The 21,559-nt window shown below is 44.4% G+C and overlaps 1 protein-coding gene across 1 annotated transcript; it reads left to right on the top strand.

The window, feature by feature from the left end:
* The first annotated feature begins 4,781 nt into the window (after positions 1 to 4,781).
* LOC308148815 (uncharacterized protein) lies at positions 4,782 to 18,267 on the top strand. The gene is made up of 20 exons (XM_080520345.1): positions 4,782 to 5,795; positions 6,235 to 6,334; positions 6,507 to 6,546; positions 8,772 to 8,813; positions 8,947 to 9,035; positions 9,160 to 9,256; positions 9,367 to 9,509; positions 9,649 to 9,821; positions 9,984 to 10,087; positions 10,190 to 10,560; positions 10,648 to 10,711; positions 11,024 to 11,084; positions 11,175 to 11,223; positions 11,324 to 11,653; positions 11,788 to 11,883; positions 12,031 to 13,699; positions 13,789 to 14,417; positions 14,537 to 14,607; positions 14,706 to 14,793; positions 15,954 to 18,267. Exons 1-20 carry the CDS (start codon positions 5,630 to 5,632, stop codon positions 16,927 to 16,929), a joined length of 5,358 nt encoding a protein of 1,785 aa, XP_080376471.1. The 5' UTR covers positions 4,782 to 5,629; the 3' UTR covers positions 16,930 to 18,267.
* The last annotated feature ends 3,292 nt before the right edge of the window (positions 18,268 to 21,559 follow it).

Below are 21,559 nucleotides of genomic sequence, written 5' to 3' on the forward strand. Positions count from 1 at the left end.
TTTATATTGAAAGTTAAATAGCTGAATAACCCCAATTAATTGGTTCATTTGTGGCCTGAGCCCTGGCATTGCACAGGACCCTGTTGAAACAGAGGGGATTATTGTTATTATTTTTGTCAGCTCTAACAGACACGTTTTTGAAGAGGCTTGGAATACATTACTTTGTGTCAAACTTTGCACAGTCATCAGGTCCAGCGGAAATTTTGATAATTTGGGAGTTACACGTGAGGTGTAAAATGGCTCAACAGCGCCACCTGCAAAATTGCAGAAAGGTAGCCCCAGTCCAAATCTCAACATCTCATGCTAAAGCAATAAAGCTATTATGTACCTAATAAATAACACATCATAAGCACACAACTGCACTTAACAAACAAAGAAAAAAAGATAATAAAAACGGGTTACAAAAATCGGCGGAAAGCTGCCCAATCTGGCAACACCTTGCAAGTTGGAACATCCGGTTCCATAAAGAAGGAGCTCCAACGCAGCCGTTTGCTGATTGGTCAGTGACGATCCTCGGTCTCAGCAAGACCGCCATATTTAAATAGCTCATCGTCTCGTGAGCCTTTCCGTTGTTGTTCTTGTACGCAGCTTTGCGCACGCTTGTTGTTCTCCCGTGTTTTTGAAATGTCGGCGCACCATGCAGAAACCTTGTCTTCCGAAGAGGTGCAGACGTTCCTCCCCATTGTCGGCGAACAGCAGATTCAGCGGAAGGTTTTCCAAGTTGTGTCGCGGAGACTCGAGGCTCACGACTTTGGCTCTCGGACGCCTACACATTGCCGCCGCCGCGCCCTGTGGAGAAGGAGGGGCGGCAACCGGAGAGTGAGGGGCCACAACAGCCTGAGTGGAGCCCAGGGGGGAAACTTGCCGTTTTTCGACACAACGGGCGCCGTTCATTGTCACAGACCGGCGTGTCTGGTGAGAGAAGGTGGCCTGGACACTGCTGCGAACCTGGTCGACTCTCCGGTCGAGGAGGACGGTACGTTTTATGTCCTGAACTGTGCTCATTGTAGTGTAGTTATGGGGTAATATATTTGCCACTCAATCCCGAGCTTTTATTTTAACATTGACGTTCAAAGCGGTGCAATACCTCACTTGTTTGATTAGTTTTGCTCGCTAGCCTCTCGCTCGAGCCATAGATGTAAAACACCGGATGTCTCATTTCGCCGCATTTGGCGTGCCTACAGCGCCGCCATCTTGGGGCGGTCTCCCGCTTGTGCTAAACGTAGAGGTCCCAGGCTAGACAATTCACAAAAACAGTTGTAGCTCGCTTGCTAGTCCACATAGCAACACAAACAATACCTAATTTTAAGAGGGTGTTTGTGGGTTTTCTAACCTGGGTTCTATGTTTAGAAGAAGCGGAAGACCTCACCAAGATGGCAGCATTTATATCTCTAAACAGGAGCACCCAGCTGAGCAGTCACAACCGGAAGTTGAGGGGGCGGGATATTCTGTCATATTGGACGAAAGACATTGGCAAGTCGCGATATAAGAACGTCGGAAAAGTTTGAAAATGGATCGAGCGGTAGTTGCTGTAGTTGTTGGGGCAATGTCTGTTGAAGCCGAGTTGGAAGCAGCACGACTGCGGAGGCAGAACTTCGAGAAGAGCCAGGATGCGAAGGAGGAGGTGGATAATGAGGCGGGCTTTGTTGGCTTACCTGTCGAGTTCGATAGGCGAGTCTGAAACCTGGCTGATTTGATCGTCACAAAATAGGACGATGCTACAATGTAGGGAAATGTATGAGAAGACTACCTTTTCTGTCACACACATTCTGTGTATATTACAATGTTACTATTACTTCTCGCCTCCCTGCAGGGACCACAGAAGTTTATCAGAATTAGAAGGTGATCAGAAATTTCCTTCTAATTCAGCAATTATACTGTTTTTACTGAAGATCCCTGATGTATATCAAATGAATTAACCGGTACTCTACATACTCGCCAGCCTTGTCATCCTTCAGGTCATGTCATGATGTGTGTGTGATTAGTCGCTGCTTCATCAGTGATGTAGATTATGGTGGGTTTAAACGGAATTCACACGAACCCTGACGTCGTGTGTTGTCGATATATTGTCTGTCTACTCGTTTGCTGTTGTCTTACCAGAGCTGTCAGAGTTGACGTGTGATTTGTGTTGCATTTCAGAAGGAGAAAGTGTTTCGAGCAACACCGATCTGCCCACCTCCCCTGAGGAAGAACTTGTAAGGTCCTGCATTCTGCCACCATCAACCATGCCATCCACACGGTCTCCAGCGATGCCAAGGCTCCTCGGAGAGGGACAAGCTCCTACCACAATGTTCAGCACACGGCTTCGCTCAGGCATGGGTAAAAACCTTGCACATTAATAGGCTTGTTGTGTTGAATTTAAATAAACCATTAATTCATTCATTCATTCATTCATTCATTGAATTGTGCTGCACTACAGTATTTACCATATTTGGTCATATCTTCTCAAGCAAATGCACATTTACATTCACTGCTGCTACTCCTGTATCTGAATACTGTTAGAAATATTAACATTAGATACAGTCGAGTGTGGATGTGCACTACTGCAGTAAATAATAGCTGCTACTGTGAAGATCCGTTTTGCTTGGCAAACTTCCAGCTGGAGTTGTCGGGAATAGGTACAGCCAATCAATGCCAGTGCTTTGCTTAACAGCGCCCCTGTCTTGTGTTGCTGTTTAGCCAGGAGGAGGCGGGATCATGACAATGACATGCTGGTGTGTCTGAGGGAGATGCAGGCCTTGGAGCAAAGGTATATGGATCGCTCCCTGGAGATACAACGCCGTTCCCTGGAGATACAGGAATCAGATGCAGCGAGGCAGTTTTCTGAGAGAGAAGACTTGGGTGACAAATTTCTGCAGGGCATTGCTCTGCTGGTGAAGGCTCTCAGACCCCAGCGTGACTTGGCTGCAGAACCTACAGATTGATTGCCTGGTATTGTAAAGTTACATAGCATTGTAAATAAAATAAAAAAACAAAAAACACTTTTGTTATACCTCGTGTTTGTTTAACAGTACATGCTCAACATCGACACAGGAATGTTTTTCCATACCACCAAAGCAGTGATAAAAGTTTTAGCACAGAAATAACATTGAAACTGATTTGTCATTATTTTTTGGACCACAAGTGACGCATATCCACCCTTCTTTTGGCTGGGAAGCTAAAGCTTTTTTTCACATCAGACCCATGTGCTACCAATTTGGATATTTTTCAAACTTTTCACTTCATTTCATGCATTTGTGTGTTTTGAGTCAGACAGGCAGCCTTCATTCTGCCGACTCCTGCTTGCAGTCACGTCCTTGTTCACACATCAACGCCCATTGTTCTTGAGTATCGGGGAAAGGCATGGAAGGCAGCTCATTTGTTGCATCTTCTCCTGGACCGTAAATGTAATATGTTCAAGAACCAACAATTGACAAGCAGCATCCCAGTTGGATCAGGGTTGCAAGTTTCCACTAAGCAATGGCTCCTCTTCTTCAGAGGGTCACACACAGGGAAGTTTGCATCCTGCCCCCCCGTTGCTGGATGAACCACCCACTTAACTGGGAAAGCTTCTTTTGTCTCCTCAGAAACCAGATCAAGAAGGACTGACCACAGGCTGGATAGATCATATTTATTATATTCAGTATAATGAAGAGACATGAAGACCTGCTCCGTGTGAGAAATGCCCTGAGATTCTATGATTCAGCTCTGCATTAATGAAACTGAGCTGAACATTGTAAAAAGGGGAGATTTGTGCAGAGAATTTAAAGCATTTTTAAAAAGTGATTTAGTGTGAGAAGCAGAGGCAGTTGTGATGAGGGCATTGATCCTGGCACTATGGAAGGAACAGCTGAGCTGTTGCAAGAAGGTGAACAATCAAGCAGTATTTCCAATATATGAGAAGTTTCTCTACAGTACATTTGATTAAAAACAGATATTGTCATAAACGCAGTGGCAGAGACCAGTGCACTGCTCAGGGGTTGTTCATGCTTTAGTATTGATCATGTATGTTTCTTTGAAAAACATGATAGTGTTATAAGAAAGTCAATTTTTTTAAATGCTGTAGTTTGTCTCATATTGTGTTTTTTTCATTTGAAGGTATTTGAAATATAGATTCTGTAATAATAATAAAAAAAACATGATCTGCGATTTTTTTTGACTGGGAACAAGAGACGTTTAAAGTGACCACTCAAAAAAGGAGGTGAATTACGAGGCCGTCTATGCAATTCATGCCCCCAAAGTGTCAAAAACTCAACATCACTGCGTGCAGAAGGTGGTCTAACTGTGCGCGATGACAGTTTTTATGCGCTTGGGTTTTTGGCACTAAAATGACGTCACACTACCATCTATTGCCGACCACTTTTCAATCACTCTGCCTGCAAGAATGTTTTATGTCTGAACATTTAACGTCTTACTGATGATGGGGAAGTTTTTCATTCACAAAAATAAAATGTATGAAGACTAAGCCAAATTTCTAAATTTTTCACAAAGAGCTTTGTATGTACTTTAAATCTATAATTTATGAAGAAGAAAAATAGTATATGGTTATATAATGTAAAAGAATGTAAACTCAATGTTTTTTAATGATTTATTTTTGGTTTCTGTTTGTTTTGTTCAGTTTTATCTTATGGTTGGGTTAGGGTTAGGGTTAGGCTGATGTCTTCTATGTTTGGGCTGTATTATCAAAGTTGTTGTCATTGCTTGTTGCTTGGGAGTTTTGTTAATATAAAAAAAACAACAACAAAAAACAAAAAACAACTTCTCAACGGCTCTGTGGTCACTTCCGGATCCGTCGCTTCGACTCCATTTTGATGAAACAGCGAGGAGCGGAACGGAACGGCGCTTTCGGGATAACTGTCGTGGATTATAAGGATTAAATTCGAAGGTTCATCTGGATACACCACCTTCTTTTTTTCTGGATTCACATAACTGCGGATAAAGGAGGAATCTCGACGTGCTGACTGGATTGTGCCATATTTTTGTTCCAGCATTGTTAGCATAGCCGCGTTAGCTTTTGTTAGGCCTCAGCAGTTCGCAGTAGCGCGAGGCAGTGGTAGCTTGGTAGCCTCGACTGGAGCTAATTTAATATTTACATATACCGTTGCGGTTTCACAGGGACATTTTTTTTTAAGGTTACACGATATTAGCGTTGACTTTGTGGACTTGCTACGCATTTCTATTGACTTTTTTTGTGTGTGGCTGCTGCACAACAAGCTTCGAAAAGACTCGTTCTCGGGAAGCGCCAGACCCGCTGCTCGGGCTTTTCCCATCAAGGACAATTCACGGTGGACTTGGCCTCATTCACAGCCATCTAATACGGGTTACTCTTTGTTGCATGGAATGCTTTTGGTTTGAAGGCACCCCGGTGTGGTTCCTCGGACTGAAGTAAGAACTGACGGGCCTCACGGCGCCGCTCCGTGGCGCTCTGGCCTCGCACTATTTTTCTCCGCCTCCCTTAAAGGACACTGGACATCTGCCAGCTCGTTCTTTCCCCTTCTATATCCCAGCATCTATAAAGAAGGGTTACTTGTTAAAAGTAACCGGATTTAGCCCTCTGTGTTTAGTGTTGACGCTGTTCTATTTGGTTACGTCGGGCCTGTTGTTATTTCCCCTTTGTGCTTGGTTGATGCGTGCTTAAGAGCTGTTAAACATGTCGTGTGTTCACTATAAGTTTTCTTCCAAACTGGACTACAACACAGTCACGTTTGATGGGCTGCATATAACACTTAGTGAGCTTAAAAGGCAGATTATGGCCCGAGAGCGCCTCAAGGCCACAGACTGCGACCTGCAGATCACGAATGCGCAGACTCGAGAAGGTATGTTGTCATCTGATGCAACCGTACGGAACCGTGTGTGTGTGTGCGTGTGGGTGTGTGTGTGTTTTGAATTAGTCTAATGTGCTACTAAGATTTAATTCCAGGATGTCACACACCATACTGTATCAGCATCAGGATAGAGGACATATGGGATATATATATACAACAGTACCAAAACAATTTATTTCTAAACTGAGTTAGCTCCTGCATTTGCATTCAAATAGTGTGTATGGTGTCTCAATTACTTTCTTGTAACATACTTTTTGCACAACTTCATATTCAGGTTATATAATATAACTATATCTTAACACACAAATGTAAGTGTTCAGGTTTTTTTTTTAGTTTACAAACCTACTTGGTTAATGTCACCCTTTAACTGAGAGATACATTGTGTTGTGCTGTGTGTTTTTCTAATGGTCTCTTGTCCCATCTCGTTCAGAATACACAGATGACGAAGCCCACATCCCAAAGCACTCATCTGTGATCGTTCGTCGGACTCCCATTGGTGGAGTCAAACCTGCTGGCAGGACGTTCATAGTGTATGTACACTTCAATTGTTGGCCTCATCTGTATCTTTAATAAAAAAAAAAAAAAAAAGTCAGTGAACATTTATGTTAATTAAAATGTGTAATAGCTTCTTTTTTTCCAAAATGTTCTGTGTAGTGAGTTTGAACATCATTTGAGTGTCACATTTCCGTTTTCTTCCTGCAGAGATCGTTCTGACACAGCAGTGGTGGGATCATCTCGACCCGTATGTAAAACAAACCCACCAACACTCTCACCTCCTCCTCACCTCTCTCTTTACCCCCCTCCTCCCCCCTCTCTTACTTCAGCCACTTTTCTCAAGAACATTCTGTCAACAATGATCAAGTTGTAACTTCTGTTCACTGTGTGTTGGTTACATTTTTGTGTCGAAATTTCAATCTTTGTGTTATTTGATGTCTGTTTTCGGGGGAGAGTTTCTTGCAGTCATCACAGTTGAGTCTGTTATTTTTGTCAGAAAACCTTGGTTTTCTTCTTCAATTTTGAATGAGATGGAGGTCAATGGGAGAAACGGCCGAGAAGTCTTCCTTAATGTTTTTTAATGCTTTTGAACTGACCAACTGTTGAAGTGTTGACGCATTTAACTGACTGGGAAATAATTTTTAATTGTTAATGACTGTATTTCATAATGAAATGGTTTGTAGCCTACTTCAGGCCTGACAAATGTATTTTTTTAAGGGGTTTGTAAAAGGAAAATGTGGTATTTTTGTACTGATAATTCACTGTTATTTGTTTTCTGTGAAAACTATTTTCTGTGGTTTGACAATTTAAAAGAAGTAACCTCTGACTGGGATTGATATTAACTTTGATAACGATTACACAACTAAAGTGTGCGTGGAATATATTTTCAGATTATATTGATTTGAAAATCCTACCTTGCTTAAACCACTCTGATCTGTTTTTCAATAACATTTACAAATGTCAATTGTTTTGTCCTGTACACTATTTCATCATGAAGCCCTTCTGTTCTTATTGATTGTGGACTGCACTTATCCTTTAAACCTATAAGAGTTGCATTCACTTTGAAAGTTACTCAATACTCTTCAGTTCCTGTTTTGCTAAGAATCGCATACTAGCTTCAAATGCATTGTTACTTCTGTGGTCCTTTGGGATCAGAAAGAAACCAGTTTTGATAGTGACATACTGTGACTTTCCACAAAGCACCAAGCGCCTAGCTCGATAAAATAAATATCAATCTCTGGAGATCTCTCTACGGTTGCTGCAGTGAGACGTATACTGGTGTAGTGTGTCCTGTAAGCTGTGAGCTGCAGAACCTGTCAATAAAGTTATTGAGTGGTTTCCTGTCAGAACCACTTGCACCAGATCCCTGTGTGTTCCCTCCACAGCATTCTGCAATACCCGGCGTTTCCTTTGAGACAGACTTCCACCCTACCTGTTTGTTTACTAACAGATCTTCATTAGACGCATTTAAGCTGAGCTGCCTTCTTTACTGCATTTGTACCCGACTTCCTGGAAGATTAAATTATTGCGCGAGTTTCATTTTTGGCTTGTCATGCCAAAACATATTTGCCGCCTCGCAACGAGTTCCCCTTTCAAGGTGGACTGGCATCATGTCATGTGAGGTCATTAGTTTACAGAAAGCAATCTGGAATAGTTTTTTGATGAGTTGTACAGTAGCCATGACCTCTACTCTTGACAAACCAGTGCTAAAAACTCAAATCCCTGTGGCCTGGTGAAGGGAAACTGCATCCCAAAAAATTAAATGTCAAATCTCTCTCTGCCACCTGGAACCAGGGAAACGTTCAACGATCGACTGGTTGGCCACTACAATACATTTAGAATTGGCTGACGAGTTCAAAAAGAACTCTCGGAAGTATTTGAGCCGTAGGTTTTTTTGGTATGAAAACAACAGTCTTGTCTTTGGATTTGAAGCAATTCTCGAATAAAGTATGAAACAAGCAGTGGTTGTTGAACTTAAGGTTACTTGTTGCATGTTTATGCTGTTCAGCAGTGTTTAAACATTTTAATATAGATGCTCATTAAATCGTTTCATTTTGATATCTCGTGAATGTGGAAAAGTACATCTGAAAGTGTAAAATAATACTACTGGATATTTCACTGAGTGACAGTAGATCTTACGTTTTGTAATAAGTCATCTTCCATGATTTCATTGCAACCAGAGATTACGTATATTAAAAGAAAAACTACTCTTTTACATGGTTTACACTGCTGGAAGCCTAAATGTCTCCTGATTTGAGGAATTGCCATAGTGAGAAGGCCAGCAGTTGCACTAATTGCCAATAACGTGTGTCTTGAATTACATCCTTTCTCTTGTATACCTGCGTTATGGACTCCCTACTATGGATTAGGCACAGACGTGATGGGGAAACTGTCTGGGCTCTAATCTCCCACTGTATGTTCACCAGGTGATCTGTTAACACCTTTAATATATGTACTCTGGTTTTCCTGCAGACGGATTCTTCTCCTTCTTTGTCTCTCGCCCAACTTGCCAAGGTACTGTCTCTGTACACGCGTAGTTCCTGTAGCTGAACCCCAGTTGATAATAGTCCCCCCCCCCTTTAAATTCCTTTTCGTGGTTATCAAGTGTCCCCTTTTGAGGTTTGTTCTTTCCGCTGTGTGTTTTTAGACTGCGAACCTGGTCGATGCAAATGCATCAGAAGAGGACAAGATTAGAGCCATGATGTCTCAGTCAAACCATGAATATGATCCAATACAGTTAGTACACGCAAGCTCCTATTTAAACACCTGATTGATGTCCGGTTACTGTGAAACTAAAGTCCCAGTTTTTTCCCTTTCCTGTATTGTTCTTTGTCTTTATTGCAACTCGCCTTCTTTGCAGTTACTCCAAGAAGGCAGTCGGGCCGCCACCTGCTCACTATACCTGCTATCGGTGTGGAAAGGCGGGCCATTACATTCGGCAATGCCCCATGCTGGCGGTACGAATTATGCGCCATCTTCATGTCTGTCTCGTTTACACCATCGTGTTGCTTTCCTGAAAGTAACTGTTTTCATGGTTTTGGTAACGTTTATTTTGTTCATGTCTCAGGTGCAGGACAAGAGTGTGGAGGGTCCTAAGCCAGTGAGAATCAGTAAAGGCATCCCTCAGAGCTTCATGGTGAAAGCGGAGCCAGGCACCAAAGGTGCCATGTTAACCAGCACCGGAGAGTATGCCATACCTGCTATAGATGCGTAAGTTTCATCCCAATAACGTGCACAAAGAACCTTTAGTACGCGTGCAGCACAATGAATCGTACGCCCACTTTGTGTCTTCAGCCTCTTTTGCATTTTGCCTGTAGCTTGTCTGAATTAACCAAATATTTCTCCACAGGGAGGCGTATGCCCAAGGAAAGAAGGAACGACCTCCATTCGTCCCACATGATCAGTCTTCCTCTGAGGATGATACAGACCCAATACCGGACGAGCTCTTGTGTCCTATCTGTAACGACCTGATGACGGACGCTGTGGTGATACCCTGCTGTGGAAACAGTTACTGTGACGATTGTGAGTTCTGACTCGATCGTCTTTAGAAAAGCAATTCCCAATTTGTACAGTGAATTAAAACTAATTTTATCTAATGAAGCCTAGATTTGATTGCTACAGTTTGAGCGTGTTCGGATAACTTTTTGGAGGCACATTTTCAGGACTGAATATCTTTGTTCTTAGGTATCAGGACAGCCTTGCTGGACACAGAGGAGCACATCTGCTTCACGTGCCAACAATACGATGTCTCTCCCGACAACCTCATCGCCAACAAGTTTCTTCGTCAGGTAACGTTTTCACATGCGTTCTCTTTTTTTTTTACGCTGACTTGGGTAGATTTTTTTATCTGAACCGTTTTTGTGATCAAGTGTGTTTTTCTCCCTATGTAGGCGGTCAACAACTTTAGGAATGAGACTGGGTACACCAAACACGCGCGCAAACAGCTGCAGCATGCAGCGCCACCTCCGCCGCGGCCCCAGTTGGTCAGGCCTCTGCACTCGAGACAGCGGGACCCACTGATGGCCAACGTCTCCTCACCTCCCTCGACAAGCACACCCATGCCTGCCCCTCAGGCGCAAGCCCCACCTCCTGCACCCGCTGCCGCTGCGAGTGCTGCTCCCGCTCCTGCTCCGCCTGCCGCTCCCACCCCTCCTCATGCTGCTTCTACCGAGGGGCAGGACGGATCACCAGCACCTGCGCCTGTTGTTGACCACCACTCTCCTGGACACACCAGCAACCACGGCGAACCACCCCCACCGGGGTAAGTTTAGTTGAGAACAGGTCATGATTGCGTTTACGTAATACGTAATGCCACATTTACCAGCCATAGTGTCTCTTTGTGTTTCAGTGAGCCGGATCCTGAACCTGCAGTGACCCCAGCATCATCAGGAACCTCAGAAAGTGGCTCACAGGTAGGTTCATCTTCACAGCAGTTGTATTATTCTGGCTCACTGACCTTTTAAAAGCAGAAATTGAACCTGGCGGTGTACTTATTACATAATTCATTCACTTTATGCATAGTAAATTCAGTTGAAGGGCAAAGTTGACATTTATAAGGTCGGCCACTGAGGACAAGTACATTTAAACTGCATCTAAACAAATGCATTATCACTACCGTGAACTTAATTACTTAATTAACATTTCTATCAGATATTCATGGCTCCTTTAAAGTAGTCTGGAATGTCCCCTGAAGGTAAAAAATGTGTTTGTTTTTATTCTTGCAGAGTGGCTACAATTTGCCTGTGACTTTCCATCCCCCAGCTGTAAGGCCAACTCATTCATCAGGTAAGATCCTCAGTGCTATTGATTTATGGAGATTTGTCTTGACCTTGATTGACATTCAGCAGCTAACAAATGGCCTCATTGCTCCATTAGGCCACCAGTCACGACCCAGCCACTCACACAGAGGGGGAGGCAGACACTGGTAAGAACTGCCAAAGAAACTCTCTGATCCATTTAAAATGTATATTGAAAGGTTAGTATAATGCATTTTTATTTATTTTTTGCCGTCTCTTTAAAATTAGGTATAGGAATAGAGGAGAGCACCCGTCTGCCCGTCTCCATGCAGGTCCACCTCCTGTGCCTGCTCCCCCCGTGTACCCGTCCCCTGCCCTTTACGCCCCCCCTCCACAGCCCTACCTACCTCCATACACCTCTGGCCCTGGTCTTATCCCCCCACCTGCCCTCAGTTACCAGCCCCAGCCAGTTTATGCCCCTGGACCGCCAGGACTAACCCCTCCCTGGTTGCCCCCAGGTGCCCAGCCCCCTCTCCTACCTCTCCCACCTTCTCTCCAGCAACCCCCTTCTCTTTCAAAAGACGACTTCTACAGGCAGAGACACCATCGACAAGACAAGTGAGTTTGTTTGTTTAATTAATTTTGGGGCATCACCCACCCACTGGAGCCCCAATTTCATTCGGACATTGACAGGATTTATTACATCGCAATCAAGTTTCTCTTTCAAAGTGTACTTGACCTTGTGTACACAGAGTCACATCCAAACTGGATGAATTCACAAAAGACTTCCACAAAGAGCTCATGAAGTACAGAAATGCGCCAAAGCGACGAAGACCGTCTTATTCCAGGTAATTATATTAAGCAGTCACAACAAATGAATCCTCGCAGTTCCATTAACTATGGCTAAATAATACCTCATATGTCCTCAATTACAATTTTATAGTCTTAATTGTTCTCCTGTTTTTTTGTCCGTTCACAATCATTTGATTTTCCAGGTCCCGATCATACAGTCGCTCTCCATTCAGCCGCTCTCCTTACTCCCGTTCCAGATCAAGGTCCAGATCAAGATCCAGGTCATACTCTTACACTCCGAGTCGTTCCCGCTCCCGATCTCACGGCAGGTCTTACCCCAGGTCCCCTTTCTCTCGTCGCAATGGACGCAGTTACGGGCGCTCGAGGTCACGGTCTCGCTCTCGTTCAAGATCTTATGGTTACAGGCGCTCTGGCTCACCGCGATCTCCGTCATACCGTGGAGCAGGCTGGGAAGGAGCAGAAGGACCAGGGCCCTATAGGTCAAGATCCAGGTCTCGATCCCCTGGTGGATTCCGTAGCCGTAGCCCCGGTGGTCGAAAGCCGCCGCCTCGGGATCTAGTGCCGTATGAACTGAAAGGTCCAAGCCCTGGAGGTCATGACCGCTGGGAGAGAGAAAGGTGGGAGAAGGAATATGCAGACTGGTATAACAAGTACTACAAGGACTATGACAACCAACATCCTCCACTGCACCACAGAGGCCATGGCAGCAGGGACAGAGACAGAGATCGAATGTCGCCAATGTCCCGAGATTACTCGCCACATGGGAGGGGAAGAAGAGGGAGGGAAGACAGAGGTGGTGGTCCGCACCACCCCCCGTCCTCTTCCTCATCAGGGACTAAGTCCAGCACCAAAGTCCTGAAAAACAAAAAGGTTAAAAGGAAGAAGACGGATGAAGCTGAGCAATCACAGCAGTCGGTGGACAGAGGTGATGCCACTCCAGTCAGAGACGAACCTATGGATGAGATTCCTTCTCAAAGCAAGACGCCTCCCGTTTCCTCCAGACCGCCATCTGGTGCTGCAGCCTCTAAAGCACCAGCCTCTAAAAGCACTAGTGCATCCAAACCTTCAACCAAGTCAACAACAAAGATCCCAGTTGATAAAACCAAGAAAGATAAAGCTCCAAAGGTAAAAGCTAAAGTAAAGACGGAAAGTGTGAGACTGAAGAGTGATAAGGCGAGGAAAAAGAGTGGAGACACGGTGGTGACCAAGAAGAAAGAGTCGTCGTCATCTTCATCATCTGCTGCTGCAAAACCATCAAGAACCATCAAGACCAAACCAGAAGAGGCCTCTAACTTGAACACACCTAAAAGAGACAAGATGAAAAGTTCAACTGGGAGGCCTCCATTAATAAAGACTCCTCCTCTGTCCTCCCAGAGTCTGCCTCCACCTCATCCTTCTCTTCATGACCTTCCTCGGCTCGGACATGACATGCGGGGAAGAAGAGATCTTCCACCGGGTGGCGGTCTCCTTCCGCTTCCTCTTCCCCTTCCTCATCCTCATCCTCATCCACATCCTCATCCACATTCTCATCCTCATCCTCATCCACATCCACACCCACACCCACACCCTCATGGACCGATACACCTCCATCGTCCTCCTTCCCCAGCTGATGGCCGGAGGAGGATGGAAGAGGGCCGCTCTCTGCTTGGACCTCCTCCTGGGAAGTTGAGGAGAATAGATGGCCTGGTTACTGGCGATGTTCTGTCACTCCCTCATCTGCCTCACCAGCCTCCTCTGCACCGACTCCCACCCTCTTCTGACCGACCAAGCTTTGTTACACTTCCAGGGAGCCGTGATATTAGCCGCGGAGAAGCGGACCGAGTAACTATCAAACCTCTGATGGACATTGAGGTAGGTCTTCATTGAATGAATTCTAAGGAATTCTTGCAGGCTTGTTTCTTAAATTGTTCTCTTTATTTTTTATTTTTGTCCACGTGCAGTTCAAGCCAGTGAGGAGGATCAAGTTGAACAGAGATCTGGGCGGAAGAGGCAGCACTGAGTCAATGGCATCAGACAGACATCCGCCAGGTCCTGATAGGACAACTTCCAGCTCAGATCGATCAGCCTCCAACGTTGCTGAAGGAGACCGACCCAGTAGCACAGCTGAAGGAACTGGACAGAAGGAGAGATCAACATCAGAAGACAAGACTGCGTCCAGAGAGAGACCAAGCAGTGCTGGAGAACGACAGCATGGCTCAGACAGAGACCAGGACAGAAGCTCCGGGCCAGACCGAGATCGAGATAGACCTTCTGGTTCTGACAGAGACCGAGATAGAGACAGAGACAAAGGTCAGGGGACAGACCGGGAGAGAGACCGGGACAGGGCCAGGAGCTCAGGGTCCAGCTCACAGAAGGTAGTGGAGAGAGAACCTGAGGGAGAAAGGTCATCTCGGACAGAGCGAAGGAACTCCAGTGGTGGAAGTGGAGGATCGAGGTCGGTCTGTCTGGATAAAATGACCATTGCGGAGAAATCGGCCATCGCAAGGAAACAGGCAGACCACCAAGACAAACCCAGCACATCCTGGAAGGAGAGAGGGGAGGCCTCCGAAAGAGCCACCAAATCTGACAGGTAATATTCAGTTTATCCATTTTATATCCAGCACTTCCATAACCAAGAAGGCAAGAGGATGCAGTTCTGTCTGTAAACATAGTTGTTGATAGCTGTAATTATGTTCCATCCCTTCCCAGGAGTGTGTCCAAGGACAGAGCGGAGAGGAGTTTGCCCTCAGGAGAGAAATCAGCTTCTACTCACAGAGACGGTAATTTTAGTCCCCGAAAGAGGTTACTTAGATTTTGTCTTGTGTCATGTAATTAAGCATTGATTAAGCTTTACTTTTGTTTTCTCCTGTTTCCACAGGGGCCAAAGACGTTCAAGAGGCGGCTGCGAAGCGGAAACCCCGGATCAGTCGGAAGGTTCTTACGAGTCACTCTGCCAACTCCTCAAGGTGAGCCTGCCGCCTGTCGTATCAGAGACCTTTTGAGGATTGGTTTGGTTTTTTTAATGTGCTTTTAGTTCTTTTAGGTACAGAAAGATTACATAAAAATGGCATTATTTCTTTTTATTTTTTCTAATGGAACAGTTATAAATTCAACCTGGGTAGTGCCTCCCAATCACCCAAAGTACATAAATAAAATAAATTTGTAATACTGGTACAAATAGCAACCAACATCATTTAACAAGTATGAGTAATTAAACATAAAAAAGACAAATATATGAGGAGGTTGGTTAGGAGGTCACTTTCAAAGGAGGTTTGGTAAACACGCCGGGGCCCAAACGCTCCACCAGGAGCTCAGAGAGCAACTTTACCGGGTCCTTACTGTTCTCGCTGCCCTCCGAGATGTTCACTATTCTTAGGTTGGATCTGCGTGATCTGTTTTCCAAGTCGTCTATGTGGTCCCACAGTACGTCATTCCAGGCTTGGAGAGAGTTCACTGTAGCTTCCATTTGATGTCTCTAACTTGACGCTCGATGTGAGGTGTAAATGAGTGTGTGTGGTTGTCAGTCTCTGTGTTTTCCCTGTGATGGAATTTAACAAATGCAATTCTTTGCCTCAAATCTTGGAACTGTAGCGTCCGATGTCACACAATATCGATACTACAGGAATGAGATTGTTTTTGCTGATGATCTTATGCTTGAAAAGTAATTGAGGCTGCGGAACAAATGTTGCTGTTTTAACCTGTTAAATCAAACCCTGAACATAAAAATGAGTTTTACCATCCACCAGCTATTCTGACTCATTTATGCAACAATAAATTATCGTGTTCATATTAAGTGCATAGTAAAATCATCCGTTCTACGGATACCAAAATAGCGGTGAGCTTTATTACTAGTGTTTGAACAACACAGAACTGAGATCCACAAATGGTTGGAAGTCTGGTCTCCAAGAAATTCGAATTAGTTTGTTGTTTTCTGTGTTTTTTTGAATCTTAATTGTTGTGAAGTAATGTAAATTATTATTCAAAGCAAGGCAAAAGAAATTCAGTCATTCTGTGATGGTTTAGATTTTCAGATAGGAGTAGGTGTGAAAATGTTAACCTGAAAAATGTTTGTGTGATGATTGCAAATGTGACCGTCAGTGTGTTTTTTTTTTTTTGTCTCCGGTAGGTCGTCTCAAGAGACAAAGCAGGACTCTGAGAAAGACCCGAAGACTGTGTCCTCCAAGCCTGCAGAGCCGGCCCCGTTGAGCCCCGTCAACCGCGTCCGCAGTCCGTCGGTCAGTCCCAACGTCAGCCCGGTCAGAGAGGAGCCGCTCATTCAGGCTCCTCCTCGCTCCAAGTGGGAGCGAGAAGACGACGAGGAGGGCCAGGAAAACGGGCTGAATGCACCAAAAGAGCCGTCTCCAGTGCTGCCGAGGCCCCGAGGCAGAGAGGTGCTGCATGAGGCTCCGAAACTAATCAGGAACGAAGGCAGGGAAGCTCCCAGGGACGAGAGGAGAGGAGCCGTGAGGGAGGAGAAGAAAGGTAGAGCAGTACGGGAAGAGGGGAAGAGCAGCAGGATGACGCACAGCAACTCGGACAAATCAACCAAAACAAAAGCGGCGAAAGAGGAGAGCAGGGCGTCAAGAGACGACGACCGAGCCGCGAGGGAAGACGAGAAGAGGGGCGCGGGGAGAGACGAGGGCCGGGGAGTGCCGGCCAAGGAGGAGAGAGCGGTAGAGGGCCGAAGCGGGGGAGGACGAGAGGAGAGTCGAGGCCCGGAGCCCAGGAGGCAGCGCCTGTGCTCCGACCTGGGCCGCGAGATGGACGAGGCTGCCTTTGTGCCCGACTACAGCGAGGGCGAAGGCTCCGAGCCGGAGAAAGGCCGGAGTGGCAGCGGCAGCGGCAGCCCGTCGCTCAGCCAGGCCTCCCACAGCCCCAGCAATAGCAACCGCAGTGGCTCGGCCAACACCGACAAGAAGAAGAAGAAGAAACACAAGAAACACAAGAAGCACAAGAAGCACAAGAAGCACGACGGCCAGGAGAAAGAGGGCCAACACAAGGAGCACAAGCACAAACACAAGAAGAAGAAACACAAAAAGAGCAAAGACAAAGACACCGAGGTGGAGGAACAGGCGGAGAAAGCCGAGGAGGCCACCTGCTAGTGCACAAGCTTTTGTTGAGACGAGGATTTCTCAAAACAAAGACAAGAATTTCGTAACTCTGAATTGGCCGCTCGGTGGCACAGTGGTTGGCACTCTACATGTGTGTGTGTGTGTCTCTGTGTGTGTTTGTGTGTGTGTGTGGGTTTCCCCAAAACATGCACTGTGGGTCCCTGAGGAAGACCCCTGGTCCCCACCGGTGGGTCAGTTTGGTGAAGGAATTTCCCCCAAGGGGATTAATACAATACAATAAAATGAAAATAATAATAATTATAACAAAAAAAAAGACTAATACTGACGTCGTGCTTCGTGCAGCACTCGGAGAACAAACTTGGTCTCAGACTGACGTTTGAAGGAAACTGCCTGGCTGCTCCCCGCGCTCTCCCCCCCCCCCCCCCCCCCAAACCCACTCACTCCAAATGGTTTTTGTTATGACCGTTGCTGAAGCCTCTTAATATTTCATGTCGGCCTCTTTGCTCACTTCAGGCCGGGAAGAACTACCGAGTGATGACGGTGATGGTGATGATGATGATGTGCTGCACTGCTGTGATCAAACTGAACCTGACCAGTAATCACTTGATGGTAATGAGTGATCACCCAGCAGCGGCTCTCAGTGATAGAAATAATAACACTGTACTCAGGGATGTGATTGCTTCTTTGTGGAGGAGGAATTGCTTTTCCTCTGGGTTGGACTCATTTGTAAATAGAACTGAAATCTTGGTTGACAAAATAATTTCTCCCGAGTTTGTTTTGCTCGCGTCCCTGAAGCCTCCGTCGCTGCGAGGGCCACCCTGAGCCCTCCGTCGAAGGACCCTCAGGCACTTTTGCACGTTTTAGCGCATTACCTGCAAAATATAGTTTATTTCGTTCTTATCCTTGCGTCGACTTCTGCGGATTTAGTTCACGCCTCTACAGTTTTGGGCTCAGTCTTAAAAAGAAAGGCATTGAATGTTTTAGGATAGACAATCTATCTGAACAGTTTCACGTACTCAAGTTTTTTTTCTCTCTCTTACAATCCAGCAGCTTACAGGCTCATTGTTAATATCTTTGAAAACAAAGCATTTGTGATTAACAGACTAAAACTTACAGAATCGCTTGTATGGTTCCTAATGCAGACCATCCTGCTACACTGGATTGTACAAATCTCTGGTATGTTTGTTGGTTAAATTAAATCAGTCTGCATGTTTTTGTCATAGCTGTTTATCACAACGTGTAAGTGAGTGAATGTGTTTCCAGTTGAGACAATACATTATGACTTGGTAAATTCAGAGGACAGGTGTACCCTCCCATTTAATTGTTGGTTTGTTTTTTTGTTTGTTTTTTAATTAAATAAATGTTTTGACCTGATAAAAAGCCTCCAGTCTTTTCTTGATATTTCCATTTTTTTTTTTTTTTTTTTTACTGTAGTAATAAGGTTGTAGCCACCAATTCTGCACTTTTAATGATAAAAGGACTTAAAGTACTAGTGAATGAGGCCAGTTAATGGTTTGCTGTTCATATTCAAATGTAATGTGATGGAGAGTAATGGCTGTTCCTGCACGGTGGCTGCACACTGCTCTTTGGGGATTTATGAACTTCAGGGACGGGATTTTAACTGCTTTACTGGGTCCATTCAATCATTAGTACCAAGTTCATTCAGCTCAGGGTTGCTTGGTGCTCCAGTCCACCCAGCTGACTGTGGGTCAGAGAGGGCACTCGCCGCCGTGCAGCTTCTGCATTATTGCGTGCGAAAGAAATGTTGATGACCAGTGTGCGGATCCACTGTCACACTGGCCTGAAGCTATAGATCAATAATATTTCTGAAATCTCTTGACTGCAATGAAAGTAAAAGCAAAGTAAGGCAGTTGAAGTAATCGAGGCGTCATTTGATCAAACCATGTGACTGAGCCTCAAAAATGCAAAATACATCACTTAAGTATTTAAGTTTTCCAAGGGTTGTTTATGTAGCAGTATATTCACAATTATATTAGATTTTACTGTCAATATGGTTAAAGGGTCAACATCTAGACCTATCATTCCATTAATTATTAGAACTTAGCACTTAGAAATAAAAAGTAATCAAGCCGAGACAAAAGTGGTTTTCATAACACTTTTCATAAGTATTCTTTCGTAACATTTTTTTTTTTTTAGTTTATCTAATTCAAATCGGCAGTGATATAATAACATTACAGCCTCAACATCATGACTATTACAGTATTTGCTGAGGTGATACAAACTTCTCTGAGAGTCTCATGCACATAATTCAATAAACCTAAACATTTAAAAAAAAATACAAATGTAAAATGAGTACTAATCAGCATATACTAAAATCATTTTTAAATCTTGATTTTTGTGACAAAGTGTTTCTTCTCGGCTGCACAGTGGAGTCTGTAGCACTCTCGCCTCACAGTGAGAGATTCCCTTGTTTGGAGTTTTGCATGTTCTCCCCGTGTGTCGCTGGGTTTTCTATGTGGCCCGCAGAAGATGGATGTGCTCTGTATGTGGTCGAAGACCGAAGATGAACTGAAGCGTGTGGCCTGTCACAGACATTAGGAAGGCGCTGGATTTCACAGAGAGTGGATTATGAAATGATAAAGTGCCGGCTCAGACACAACAGTGAGTTCCCAGGTCCGTGGCAGTTCCAACATGAATGATTAAAGCGACGTGTCCCAAAAGGACTCCTGCAGTGAGGCAGACTCGACACTGTGTGGCGCTCTAATTCCAACAGCTTGAAACCTGGGAGAGGAACCACATTAACCAATAAAAAAAAAAAATCTTCTCTCATATGCTTCAGCTCCAAATTACAACTGCACATGTCACTACCCCTCACACACACACACACGCACACACGCACGCACTGGATTCAGAGATCACTGAGACCTCTAAAGCAGATTAATATATTGTTTCAACCCATGCTCAGATTATCATCACAGCTCATTATTTCTATCGCCCAACATGCAGCAACAATTCGCCCCTGTGTGTGCACACCTGTTTTCTGTCTGTGCACTTGTGTGTCTGTCTGTGTTTTGTCTTACAGGCGTGACATCACATCCTGTCGCCAAGGCCAAAGGTTGCTAAGCAACTTCACTCCTGCCTCCTGTCAGAAAAGATGCTTCCCCGCTGACTGGCTCACAACCTTAACTGTCTTATCGTCTGTCATAAAATGTAAAGTCTCACAGAAGACGCTGCCTGTTGTGTGCATGACTGCTCATGCATCCGAATAGACCAGTGTGCTCACAAACAGAGGGAGCGATGTAGAGCCGGCGCGCTCTGTGTAATAGATTTCAATTTTTCTTGCCTACTAATAAAAAAGATGACTCAGTATCGCTGCTATAAGACTGATTCACATTAGAACACAGCGTTTGTGAGCTTGAGCTGCTGCCGTGCTTGATTTGTTACTGTCGACCAGACCTGGGCGAGGGGCAGCCCGCAGGCCACACGAGGCTCTTTGGTTGTCCCTCGCAAGGGTTCAAGGAATTTTGAAGCGGATGAGAACTTCTTAAGGTGGCAGCTTTATTGTTTCGGTGAGTACACGCTTACCCGCCTTCATGTGTCGAAAGATTTGAATCACCATTATCAGACAAAACAACAAAGAAGTACAAAAACGTGACTGATGCCGAGCACGAAATGGGTACAGAAATGAGGAGAACTTGTGGCTCAGACATCCGAAGATGTTTGGGGAAATTGTCAGGCAGCAGTCAAAGGTTTATTTTATCATCGAAACCTGAAAAATACATATGAAGTAACGATTCAGTGCAGAATGACGATAGTGGAAACATTTTGCACAAACTTAGAATCAGTTGATCGATAAAGATAACACAGTTTATCTCAGCCATTATTGATCCATTATTAAGTGTGTTGACAGGAATAACCGTGTTTTTATTTTGTTTTTCTTTTCAAAACAAAACAAAACAAATGATTCAATGGCAGTTTTTTTTTTTTAATCATAATACCATATTAAAATGTGTAATACTGGCTCAGGTGGTGGCCAAAAATTCTTATAAGACATTTTTGAGTGACTGATCTTGTACTGGGCCTCAGGCGTCAGTGGTTTGCACTCTTGTGTCGCAGCAAGAATTTTCCTTCTTCAAACCCCTGTTGTACTTTATTGTATTTCTGTGTGGAGTTTGCATGTTCTCTAACAGCTCAAAATTACTTTTGGGGTTAATTGGTGACTAAATCAATTATGAATTAAATTGCATGAAAACACACATGTCACATATATGAAAACTGAAAGACAAGATAAAAGCAAGTGTGTGTGTGTGTGTGTGTGTGTGTGTGTGTGTGTGTGTGTGTGTGTGTGTGTGTACAGATATTGTGTGAGTTTCAGGGAACAGTTATATACAGTAAGTGTTTATTTTATGAGAACAAGTTTCCCGAATTAAATTTTTTAAATAAATTAATATGTAAAAACATCTCAAAAATATTATTTATCATCACATATCCTTTAATTAAGCTGGAACTGCTCTATGAAATTTTTGTACCCAGTATCTCTTAAAATATGACTTTTCAATCAGCTCATGCATTATAAACCTGTTGCTTCAGTGCCTGAGTATTGTGCCGAATTGTTTATTTCCCTGTCACTTTTAAATGCAAATTTTTCACTTCATTAATTTCTGTATGCTTTCTGCTTTAACCTTATTTTATTTTTATC

Source organism: Blennius ocellaris, assembly GCF_963422515.1.
Source record: "Blennius ocellaris genome assembly, chromosome: 3".
NCBI lineage: Eukaryota > Metazoa > Chordata > Actinopteri > Blenniiformes > Blenniidae > Blennius > Blennius ocellaris.